Source organism: Orycteropus afer, unplaced genomic scaffold (genome assembly GCF_000298275.1).
Source record: "Orycteropus afer afer isolate SDZICR_OR568_19922 unplaced genomic scaffold, OryAfe1.0 scaffold00056, whole genome shotgun sequence".
In the NCBI taxonomy this organism is placed as follows: domain Eukaryota; kingdom Metazoa; phylum Chordata; class Mammalia; order Tubulidentata; family Orycteropodidae; genus Orycteropus; species Orycteropus afer.
The window spans coordinates 4,721,150-4,733,943 of record NW_006921643.1 but is presented as its reverse complement, the minus strand read 5'-3'; the positions used below and the strand labels follow the sequence as shown (position 1 = coordinate 4,733,943).

General features: G+C 38.8%; 1 protein-coding gene across 1 annotated transcript; it reads right to left on the bottom strand.

Annotated features, from left to right (window-relative positions):
- Nucleotides 1-364: 364 nt before the first annotated feature.
- On the bottom strand, nt 365-4,285 carry PAIP2 (poly(A) binding protein interacting protein 2). Its single transcript, XM_007938967.2, has 3 exons — nt 4,148-4,285; nt 2,936-3,115; nt 365-421 (listed from the first exon to the last, which is right to left on the bottom strand). Exons 1-3 carry the CDS (start codon nt 4,283-4,285, stop codon nt 365-367), a joined length of 375 nt encoding a protein of 124 aa, XP_007937158.1.
- Between the last annotated feature and the right edge of the window lie 8,509 nt (nt 4,286-12,794).

Here is a 12,794-nt window from a genome sequence, read left to right as displayed (position 1 = left end):
TTGGACTTAATTTAGATGTACTCATTTAAAGAAAACTTTGAATATTAACAAGTAAAAGACATACGTAAGATTTGGAGGTCATTTAATTTGGTACTTTGTCACAGCTTGACTGGTGCTTCTTTCCTTGCTGTCTTTACATCAAGCCATGGGGACAATTCTATTTTAAGTAAATGTTTGACAGCTTTTTACTTAATAACAGTCTCAGCACTTTTATTAAGCATGCAAGACTAACAAAACTTTGGCAATGCATAAGTGTAACACAGTGACAAGAGAGAGCTTTTACAATTAAGTCTTCTAATACTGCCTTCACAGTGTGGAAATTGTGCTACATCCACCAAAAGAGGGCCCCATCTACTCAAATATTTTAGTACTTCACCCCAGGAACAAACTCCTTTGCATTTGGATTCAGATTGCTCTTGACCTGGAAAATAAGTACATAAGAAAGCAAGGTCATTAACAGATGGTTTCAGATACTCAGAAGCATTCAACCCAGATCCACACGCAAAAACATCTTCCAAAAGTTCTAAGAAAAAAGCAAGAACTCAGATTATAAAGTTAAACAACTCAAAATCTATGGCAGGGAAAAGAACAAACAGATGTAAATTAATTTACATCAACCTTTCTAAAAGAGACAGTACCAAAAGCAACCAAACTCACTGCTGCTTAGTCGACTCCAACTCATAGTGACCCCTTTGGGTTTCCAAGGTGGTAAAACTTTACGGAAGTAGAGTGCCCAGTCTTCCTTCCGAGGAGTGGCTGGTGGGTTTGAACCACCAACCTTCTGGTTAGCAGTCAAATGCCTTAGGCACTATGCCACCAAACTAAAATTATTTACTTAAATATAACCAGAAACCAACTGATTTCATATACACTAAAAAAATGGCAGTGAATAAGGAACTGTTAATTTAACTGTTACTTGACTTTCTTTAAATACATTCATACCATACATACATATAAAACAAGTGTTTTCAATTATGATTAAAGTGATAGGGGAATTGTTTATGGATTAATTTTACTTTATGATCCTCACTGAAAATACAGAGCTGCCCTTCTTCAATTGCTGTCTTCTAATTCCCACAGGAAGCACAGTATGTGACAGGACAAGAAAACTACATGGGGAGTCAGAAGATCTAAGTCTGAATCCCAGCTCTGCCCTAATTTCCTATGTAACTTTGGATAAGTCACCCTCTCTGAGAATTTTGTATCAGTAAAAAGAAAGGGGGAATGGGTCAAAGTCTCTAAGAGCCTTAGAGACCTGTACATTATTCCATGTCTCTAAATCTTTACTTTCCTAAGTGGATGTGTCAGAGTACAGGGAAGAATAGCTGGAAATTCTCCTCTACCACATCCATGACTGCAAATTGATAAAGAAGAAAACAGGATGGACGTCAAGCCCTAAAATGGAGGTCTGCTGGCAGGCTTTTAGATTGGCTCTGACCCCTACCATCATTTACTTGAAGATAAAAGTATAATATTAAACAACGTGTTGGAGTGATAATTTAATTTTAGTTTCATAATTTATATACAACCATTTCCTTGGACAGGATATATTCTCTCTTCTCTCAACGGAAATGTATTTACATTTTTAAAGCATGAAGTTTAAATGAAAAAGCAGTGTTCTTGAATATTCAACCCTTTAGCTGCTACAGAAGAATAAAAACAAATCTCAAAGACTGACTGAAACAAATCAGGTCCTATATTATGGACTTATACTGGATCCAGATTAAAGTTATATATTATACTCAGCAAAGGGCTTTGCTAATCGGGGCAATCAAGATTATTTGTGGCATGAGGAACACAGCCTTAAACAAATACATCCCAAAAGACTATTCAGATGACGTATCAGCTGAATTGGGTTATTGCCATTTACTTAAAAAAAAAAAAAAAAAAAAAGTACAGTGTAAATTTCAGTATTCTCTATACAAGCCTTTAGAAGAATGGCTTCCAGATGCTGGATAAGGGCAGACTAGCTGTGTAATAAATCCTCTAAGAGTGTTTCCCACCCCGTTCTTTATTTCCCATGGGAGTGCTTTTTCAAAATTAACATGTCTAAGAGGCTGATTCTGTAGGACAGGGATGAAGCTTAGAAATCAATTTTTTTAAAAAGTGTTTCAAAAGTAAGTATGATGTACAGCCAGGTTAGGAAATTGCTGCACAGTGAACAGAAGATAATTTAAAAAGTACTTCAGAGTCTAGTGGGCAAATTCTAGATAACTATCTTTTAGAATCAACTAGAGATTGTAAATATGGACAGTAAGATTAACATTCAGATTTAGAGAAAATTTGGTTTGATTCCTGAAAATTATTTATTTTAGTGAAGGCTGTATAAGGTTCTAGTCTAGTGCTGATGCTTAGTTATCACAATTCCTGGAGGAATTTTCAGTACAAATATACCATCAACATGACACACCAAGAATAACTGAAAATGCAAGTAGGTATGCATTCCTCTTCTGTCATGAGCTTGTGAAAGTCCTTACTAAATCACAGCTCCAAATGGAGTTAGGGTATCTCAACCAAAACCCTAGGTGAGGAAAAGATCTCCAAAATTTTACCTTTCAGACAAAATTTTGCAAACTTCACCAAATGTCTAGGATAAGATTAAAGATCAAAACCTGTTCATCAAGCCACTTTTGTACAGGCAAGTCACCTGAATACACTGTATTTTTCTTATATTCATTCCTTAAGATATTTAAGTAGCCTTTTAGTATAAGACCAAAAGCAAAGGTCAGAAGTCTTTTTGGTCTAAGAATAGCTCCAGAGTATTGCCACTCCATGTCATGAATAAGACTGGTGGAGGCATTTGCCTCCATTTTAAGAAGCAGCACAATTTCTGATGGGGAAGAGATGCAGAATTCTTCTTAAACAGGTGGTGGCTGGTTATTCCACTTACAGAAACATGAGCTAGGTTTTGAAAAGACGAAAAATATCTTTTTACCACAAGATCTTCCAGAGAAGAGCCATCGCTGATAACAAGGTCATTAAATTGGTCCTGGATTTGGTCCATAGTTTGGGGGAGATCTCGAGCTGGAATAAACCACTCATGTTCTTCTTCCTCTTCCAGCATTTCTTGGAAACAGCGTTCAATAAATTCTTCTTCCCATAACTCCTCTTCTATCTGGATGCATAATAGATAAAGGACAATTTATAGCACACTTGGTAAAATTATTACTAGGAACAGCTTAAAAATACCTTGAATTAAGCCATTAAAAAACACAATATCATACTTCCTTCTCTGTTTCTGTGCTAAGGCAAAAAATACTTATTATAAAGATCTGGGAAGATCTGTTTAGGGCTTTGCTATCTTATTATTAACAGAACATTCTCTTTTCCATTGAGAATGGCAGGGAAGAAGTAACAAACAAAGGAGTAGCAATGTGCACCAGAATTACCTGACATATTTTAAAATTACACAAACCCCAACTCCACCTAAAAACGAACTGAATCTCTAGGGTAAGCAGGGTCAGATCATGGGTAAAAACCCCCAAACGAGTGATTCACACTGAAGTAAGATGAAACAAATTGTTTTACTCTTAAATATCTGTCATTAGATATGGAGATGTCATCAAAGCCATGGTAAGAGGGAAGAAGCTATAAAGAAGATGGGAATAGCTACCAGAAATAGGGGACTAAAAGACAACAATTATCAATGTATTAGTGTTTTCTAAATTTGAAATCTCTGGTATCATATTTTTCTGGCTGACCAGGCTAAGAATGAATGTCAGGTAAAAACCAGCAATAACTCTGCACCCCAATATATCTACGCCCCCTTGCTCCCCACTTCTGAATTCTCTTGACTTTCACTGCAATACAGCAATAAAGTTGGCTTAAGGCAGTGGGGGTCCCAAACCCAACTGCTCACTAGAACCAGCAGGGAGCTTTTTAAAAACAGTTTCTCAGTCTCCACCTCAGTATTCCTGAGGGTAGGACCCAAAATAAGCACCCCAGCTTATTTCAACATGCAGTTGAACTTACTAGTAATCTGACAGCCACACCATCTTAACACCCAAATAAAATCAGTGGCACATAAATCCATGTATTTTATATATAAGGAACCAGATTAAAAACATATTTTAGGGAAAAATATAGTCCTATTATTTGAAGGCTGCAATGACCTACAAAAAAGAGCATGTTTGTACGCAAAACTAACTTGTCTGTTGAATTCCTCTTCATTTTCCATCCACATGTACTCTGCAAATGGATTGTCATCTTCATGAGAATGACCATTTATAATCACATCTTCATTGATGATGCTTGGGCTAGTACTGCTGCGACTTGGATCTTTCATGGTTGGCGTCAGTTGTCGTTTTTAACCCCTTAAGAACAACAATAGTTACTTTACACTCAATCATTTTTTCAGTTCTCAGTGAACATCTATTATTACCAGGTATCACAGGTTACGTGTTAGATGCACATGATTTTAATGTTAAGGAAATAGTTAAAAACAGCCTAGACTCACCTACACTAATATGCATAGATAATATGCAATGAATGCCTTAAATGCAATCTCCAAATCATTTTATTTTATATCGGATTGCCCTTGTTTTGAAAAAGAAGTATGATCTGGAAGATGTGGTCATCAAGTCACTTTATGAGAAGCAAATTCTACTTTTAAAAATGGATTTCAAAAAGTACAGATTGGGGAGACTTCCAGTAAGATGGTGGAATAGGAAGACAAGCTACACAGACCCTCTTCAACAAAGAAAAGAGAAGCTAATTGACACAGATACAGAGGATAACCCTGGAACCCTGAGCACTGAAAGGAAGGATACAGAAGTGGATTAAACTCCAACTAGTAGAAGGACCTGAATGAAAACAGTAAGGGGACAAATGGAGCTGCGAACTGTCAGCAGTCAGCCTAAATATTTCCAAGTGGTGTTAGGACCTGAGAATTAACCTAAAAATCAACTCTGCTCACTAAGGGAATTTGTTAAAACCAGATCAACCTTACAAGAGATGCTAATAGGATGCATGGACTACTGCACGGGTAGCTGAAAAAGGAAACAGCAAAGGAGAAGACAAACTGAGCTGTGGACTTTCCGCTGTCTGGAGGGCAGAGCCATTTTGAATATTTACAAGCTAAGGCCATTTTGGATATTTAAAGTGACAGCATTCTTGTTCAGATTTCAGGGACCTAAGAATAGGCTATGCTTGCCAAGGACAGCACGGACACATGGGAAGCTGATGACTGTAAAGGAGATAGGTGATGAGTGCATAAGTGCTGCCAGCTAGCAAACAGAGGAGCACAGTATCCTGCTTACTCAGATATATCCAAACAAAACAAAGAACGAAAATCTTTGGCAAATTACTCCAACATACAATCACCAGTTAAATATCAACACAAAAATGTCACAATGTCGTGGAGACAAGAGATCATCACAGTCCATACAAAGAAGCAAGATACAAGCAGTAGAAACAAGGGATGAGGATACAGACCCAGAACACATCCCTGAGAAGAGGATTGGACTTCCCTGATAAGGAATTCAAAAGAGTAATATTTAGGTACCTTCCACAGACTGAGAGACAGATCGAGGAAAACACTGACACTGAGGGAAACACAGAGAAAACCCTAGAACAATTTCAAAACACAATACAAGAAAATGAAAAATCAGAAATGATACAAATCTATGGATAGAAATACAGAAACGTTAATACTAAATTCTCAACACAGTGTATGGGCAAAGAAGAAAAGAATCAATGGAAGACAAAATTAGTGAGATTGAAGACAAAATTCAATACTTCTTTGGAAAAGGATCAATCAGAAAAAAAGACCCAAACAAAATGAAGAAAACCTAAGGTTCATGTGGAATACCATCAAAGGGAACCTTGTTATCAGAATTCCAGAACAGAAAGAGATAAATACATCCACAGAGAAAATTGTTGAATATTTGTTGGAAGAGAATTTCCCTAATAGGATGAAAGACAAGAATATAGTCACTCAAGAAGTCCAATGAACCTCAAACAGGATAGAATCCCCACAAAAAATCAACAAGACATATCATCATCAAACTCACCAAAACCAAAGACAAAGAAAGAATCCTGAAAGCAGCATGGGAAAAACGACAAGTTACCTACAAAGGGCAACCAATAAGACTAAACTTTGATTTCTCAGCAGAAACCATGCACGTGAGAAGGCAATGGGATGATATATAAAAAACCGGAAAGAAAAAGAATTTCCAAGCCGGAATTATATACCCAGCAAAATTGTCCCTTAGATATGATGAGAAAATTAGGACATTTCCAAATAAGCAGAAATTAAAGGAATTTGTTAAAACCAGATCAACTTTACAAGAGATGCTAATGGGAGTCCTTTGGACAAAGAACCAACAACAGCAAACAACAACTGACAACACACATGATGGATGACATAACCCAGAAACCAACCCAGTTATGAAAGTATCCAAAGTAAAAAGGCCTACAAAATTGTGAAAAGGGAACCACAGACATCAATTGGCAAATGAGGACAACAACAAATCAAAAAGAGGGTAAAAACTGTATAGTTACAGAACTATAAATGGTGAGCAAGTCAAGACAATTGCAAGATAGACCATACTGTTCTAAACTTGGGAAGAAAATTATAAATTACAGGGTAACCTCAAAGAAAAATGATAAACCTTCACATCAAAATTAAAAAGAGGATAAGCACAAATATTTAGCAAATACTAAAACAACAGCAGCAATGAAAGAAGTGATAACATGATTCATAAACAAAATAAGCTCAGCACAGAAAATGATACGAAACAAAGAAATCAGTAATATCACAAAGAAACACAACAAAATGATAGCAAGAAATTCATACTTGTTGATAATTACATTGAATGTCAATGGATTAAATGTACCACTCAAGAGACAAAGAGTTGTAGACTGGGTAAGATAACAGAACCCATTAATATGCTGTCTGCAAGAGACACAACTTAAAGACACATATAGACTAAAAATCAAAGACTGGAAAAAGATACATCAAGCAAACAGCAACCATAAAAGAGCGGGAGTGCCAATATTAATTTCTGATAAGATTAACTTTAAGACAAAAAACCACCTTAAGAGACAAGGAAGGTCAGCAGCAGGGATCCAGGTGAGGAGAGAGAACTCAGGCACGCCCAAAGCAGCAGGGCGGGAGAGCGGGAGAAAGGGGATTAAAAGGCCCAGGAACCTGGACAGAGGAGCAAGGATCAAATTAGAAACCAACAATAGAAAGATCAATGGAAAAAGAGTAAATGTATGGAAACAGACTAACACTCTCCTTGAAAATGACTGCGTAATGTTGTTGTTGTTGTTAGGTGCTGTTTAGCCATCTCTGACTCATAGCGACAACAACTCATAGCACAACAGAAAGAAACACCACCTGGTCCTGAGCCAGCTCCATGATTCTTGCTATACTTGAGCCCATCGCTGCTGCCACTGTGTCAATCCATCTCATTGAGGGCCTTCCCCTCTTTCGTTGACCCTCCAGCTTATCAAGCATGACATTCTTCTCCAGAGAATGGCCCCTTCTGACAACATAATTAAAGTATGTGAGACAAAGTCTGGCCATTCTCGCCTCCAAGGACCATTTCGGCCACACTTCCTCCAGGACAGACCTGTTAGTTCTTTTCGCAGTCCACAGTACTTTCAGCAATCTTCGCCAACACCACAGCTCAAAAGCATCAACTCTTCTTCGGTCTTCCTTATTCATTGTCCAGCTCTCACATGCACATGAGGCAAATGAAAATACCATAGCGTGTGTCAGGCGCACCTTAGTCCTCAAGGAGATATCTTTGCTCCTCAGCACTTGGAAGAGGTCCTTTACAGCCAATTTGCCCAGTGCTATATGTCATCTGACGTCCTGACTGCTGCTTCCATTGGCATGGATTATAGAATCAAGCAATGTGAAGTCTTCGACAATTTCAATCTTTTCTCCATCTATCGTGATGCTGCTTATTGGTCCAGTTGTGAGAATTTTAGTTTTCTTTTATTGAGATGTAATCCATACTGCAGACTGTATTGCTCAATCTTCATCAGTAAGTGCTTCAAGTCATCCTCACTCACAGCAAGCAAAGTTGTGTCATCAGCGTATCGCAGGTTGTTAATGATTCTTCTTCCAATCTTGATGCCGTGTTGTTCTTCATACAGTCCAGTTTCTTGGATTATTTGCTCAGCATACAGACTGAATAAGTATTGTGAAAGACACAACCCTGACACGCTCCCTTCTTGATTTTAAACCATGCAGTCTTCCCTTTTTCTGTTCAAACAACAGTCTCCTGGTCTATGTACAGGTTCCTCAAGAGTACAATCAAGTGTTCTGGAATTCCAATTCTTATCAATGTTATCCACAATTTGTTATGATCCACACAATCAAATGCTTTTGCATAGTCAATAAAAGAAAAGTAAACATCTTTCTGGTATTCTCTGCTTTGAGCTAAGATCCATCTGACATCAGCAATGATATCCCTCATTCCACATCCTCTTCTGAATCCAGCTTGCATTTCTGGAAGTTCTCTGTCAATGTACTGCTGCAACCACCTTCGGTAAGATTTTACTTGCATGTGATATTAATGATATTGCGTGATAATTTCCACATTCCGTGGGATCACCTTTGGAATGGGTACAAATATGGATCTCTTCCAGTCAGTTGGCCAGGTAGCTGTCTCTCAAATCTCTTGGCATAGCCGAGTGAGTATCTCCAGCAGGGCATCCGTTTGCTGAAACATCTCAATGGGTATTCTGTCAATTCCTGGAGCCTTGTTCTTTGCCAATTTTTAATTTTTAAGAGTTTGTTTCACATTCAAAATCACGTTATATTTAGTTTCACTTTCCATTTACCATGCCCAACCCTAACCCAGTCTCCTCCCCTCGATCAGTTCTTTTTGGTACAGTGACTCTGTGTATCCCTTCCACCTTCTTTCGATGCTTCCTGCATCATTCAGTATTTTGCCCATGTTGTTGTTGTTATTTGCTGTCGAGTCGGCCCCGACTCATAGCGACCCCTCCTTGGGTTTCCGAGGCAGTATCACTATGGAAGTAGGATTGCCCAACCTTCCTTCCGAAGAGTGGCTGGTGGGTTTGAACTGCCAGCCTTCTGGTTAGCAGTCAAGTGCCTTAGACACTATGTTACCAGAGCTCCTATTTTGCCCATAGAATCTTTTAATATTGCAACTCGAGGCTTCAATTTTTTTCCTCAGTCCTTTCAGCTTGAGAAATGCCAAAAGTGTTCTTCCCTTTCGGTGTTCTAACTCCAACTCTTTTCACATTTCATTATAGTAACTGGCTTTATCTGCTTGAACTGCTCTTTGAAATCTTCTATTCAGCTCTTTTATCTTGTCATTTCTTCCATTTGTTTTAGCTACTCTTTACTCAAGGCAAGTTTCAGAGTATCTTCTGACATCCATTTTGGTCTTTTCTTTCTCGTATTTTTAAAGACTTCTTGCTTTCTTCATGGATGATGTTCTTGATGTCATCCCGCAATTCTGGTTTTTTGGTCACTGGTGTTCAATGCATCAAATCTATTCTTTACATGGTCTCTAAATTCAGGGGGGATATAATCAAGGTCATATTTTGGCTCTCCTGGACTTGTTTTAATTGTCTTCAACTTCAAGTTGAACTTGCATATGAGCAGTTGATGGTCTGTTCCATAATCAGCTCCTGGTCTGGTTTTGGTGAAGATGTATCTCCTCTTGCCACAGATGTAGTCAATCTGATTCCTGTGTACTCCATCTGGTGAAGTCCATGTGTATAGCCACCATCTGTGTTGTTGTAAAAAGGTATTTGCAGTGAGTAAGTTGATGGTCTTGCAAAATTCTATCATGCGATCTGCAGCATTATTTCTGTCACCAAGGCCAAATTTTCCAACTACCAGTCATTCTTCTTTGTTTCCAACTTTTATATTCCAATCACCAGTGATAAGCAATACATCTTGATTGCACGTTGGGTCAATTTCAGACTGCAGAAGTTGGTAAAAATCTTCAATTTCCTTATGTTTTACTTTGGTGATTGGTACATAAATTTGAATAGCAGTAGTACTAATGGGTCTTCCTTGTAGGCGTATGGATATTATCCTATCAATGACAGCATTGTACTTCAGGACAGATCTTGAAACATCCTTTGTGATGATGAATGCCACGCCATTCCTCTTCAATTTCTCATTCCTGACACAGTAGATCATATGGTTGTCTGATTCAAAATGGCCAAAACCTGTCCATTTCAGCTCACTAATGCCTAGGATATCAATCTTTATATGTTCCATTTCATTTTTTACAACTTCCAGTTTTCCTTGATTCATACTTCATACATTCCATGTTCCAATGATTAATGGATGTTTGCAGTTGTTTCTCCTCAATTTCAGTCATGCCACATCAGCACACGGAGGTCCTGAAAGACTTACTTTTATCCATATCATTAAGACTGGTTCTACTCTGATGAGGCAGCTCTTTCCCAGTCCTATTTTAAGTGCCTTCCAACCCAAGGAGTTGTCTTCCTGCACTGTATCAGACAATGTTTCCAAGCTATTCATAAAATTGCCCAGTAATGTATCAGACAGTGTTTCTCTGCTATGCATAAGGTTTTCCCTGGCCAAGTTTTGAGAAGCAGATGGCCTCTTCCTTCTTCCTAGCCTTAAGCTGAATTGAAATCTGTGCACCATGTGCAACCCTGATGGCATCTGAAACACTGGTGGCACAGCCTCAAGACTCACAGCAATGTGTAAGGCCCACAGGATGACAAACTGATAGACAAGTTTGTCTCCCTTAGCTGTTAGAAACCTCTGTTCCCTCCCCTTATGTAATCCACCTGGAATGTGCCACTTTGTGGTCCCTGGCCACTCCCTCCCTTTCCTGATTCTAGGGAGATGGGGCCTGCCTGCCTCCTGCCCCTTACCTGGATCCTGCTGCTCCTGTGGTCCCTAGCTGCTCCCTTCCCTTTCCTGCCTCTAGGGGCTGGGCAAAAAAATCCCTTGAATCAAACAAGAATGAAAACACAACATACCAAAATCTTTGGGACACAGCAAAAGCAGTAATCAGAGGTCAAGTTATAGCAATAAATGTGCACATCAAAAGAGAAGAGCCAAAATCAACACTTCAACCCAACATAAGAAAAAAAGCAGAAAAAAAAAAAAACCCTACAGTCACCAGAAGAAAGGAATAAAGATCATAGAGCAGAAATAAATGAAACAGAAAACAGAAACACAATAGAAAAAATCAAGACTAGGTTTTATGAAAAGATTAATAAAATTGAGAAACCACTGGCAAATTTAACAGAGAAAAAGAAGAAGAGAATACAAACAACATGAGTAAGAAATGAATTGGATGACATCACAACGGAACCAACAGAAATTAAAAGGATAGTATCAGGATACTATGAAGAACTATACTCCAACAAATTTGAAAATCTACAAGAAATGGACAGACTTCTAGAAGCATACTTACCTAAACTAACAAAGACTGAGGTGGAAAATTTGAACAGAGCCATAAGAAAAGAAGGAACTGAGCAGGTCATAAAAAAATTACCAACACAAAAAAGCCCTGCCCCAGATGGTTTCACTGGAGAATTCTACCAAACATTCAGAGAACTGACACCAATCCTACTCAAACTATTCCAGAACACAGAAAAGGATGGAATCCTCCCTAATTCATTTTATGAAGCAAGCATAACCCTAATACCAAAACCAGGCAAAGACATCGCTAAAAAACAAAACTACAGACCCATCTCCCTCATGAATACAGATGCAAAAATTTTCAACAAAATCCTAGCAACTGACCCCAACAACATATCAAAAAAATAATACATTATGACCAAGTGGGGTTCATATCAGGTATGTAAGGATGGTTCAACATTAGAAAAACAATCCATGTAATTCATCACATAAATAAAACAGAAGAAAAGAACCACATGATCATATTAATTGATGCAGAAAAGGCATCTGATAAAACCCAACACCCATTCCTGATAAAAACTCTCAGCAAACAGTAACAGAAGGAAAATTCCTCAACATAATAAAGGGCATAAGTGCAAAACCAACAGCCAACATTACTCTCAATAGAGAGAGACTGAAACCATTCCCCTAGCAAACAGGAATCCTTGTCTGGATGCCCTATGTCATCACCACTTCCATTCAACATTGTATTGGAATTCCTAGCCAGGGCAATAACACAAGAAAGCAAAATCAGAACTGGTGGGCTTGGGACCATAGTCGCAGGGGACATCAAGTTCAACTGGCATAATGTACTACACAGAACACTGTTCCACCTCCTACTCTGGTGAGTAGCGACTGAGATCTTAAGCGCTTTAAAGCACCCATCTAGATGCAACGATGCAACAATGGGGCTCTCCTCGTCCAGAGCAAAGAAGAAGAAAACCAAAGGTTCATGGAAACAATTAGTCCTAGTGACTAGTACACCATGCAATCCACAGTCAATATGACTATGAGACCAGAAGAACTACATGGTGCCCAGCTACCACTGTCAACCACTCAGAGGGGGATCTAAGTAGGAGGTCCTGGATAGACAGGGAGAACAATGTGGAACAAAACTCAAAGTCATTTGGGAAAAAAAAAGGGGAGGGGGCGGCCAGGTTTGCTGGTCTGATAGAGCCTGGTGGAACCACTGAGACTATGGTCCCTAGCTGCCCTTCAGGTCTAGAATTGAACCCACACCCTGTGGCTTCCAGCCAAACAAAAGACAGGCATAAAAGTTGAACATGTACCTGAGGTAGACATACTCCTTGGAGAGAAGAGTCACGGGAGAAAGAAGGACTGTTTATGCACAGGGAGACAGCTCAGGGGGCAGGAGTGCATGGAGGGATGGACACAGGGAAGAGGTAACTAC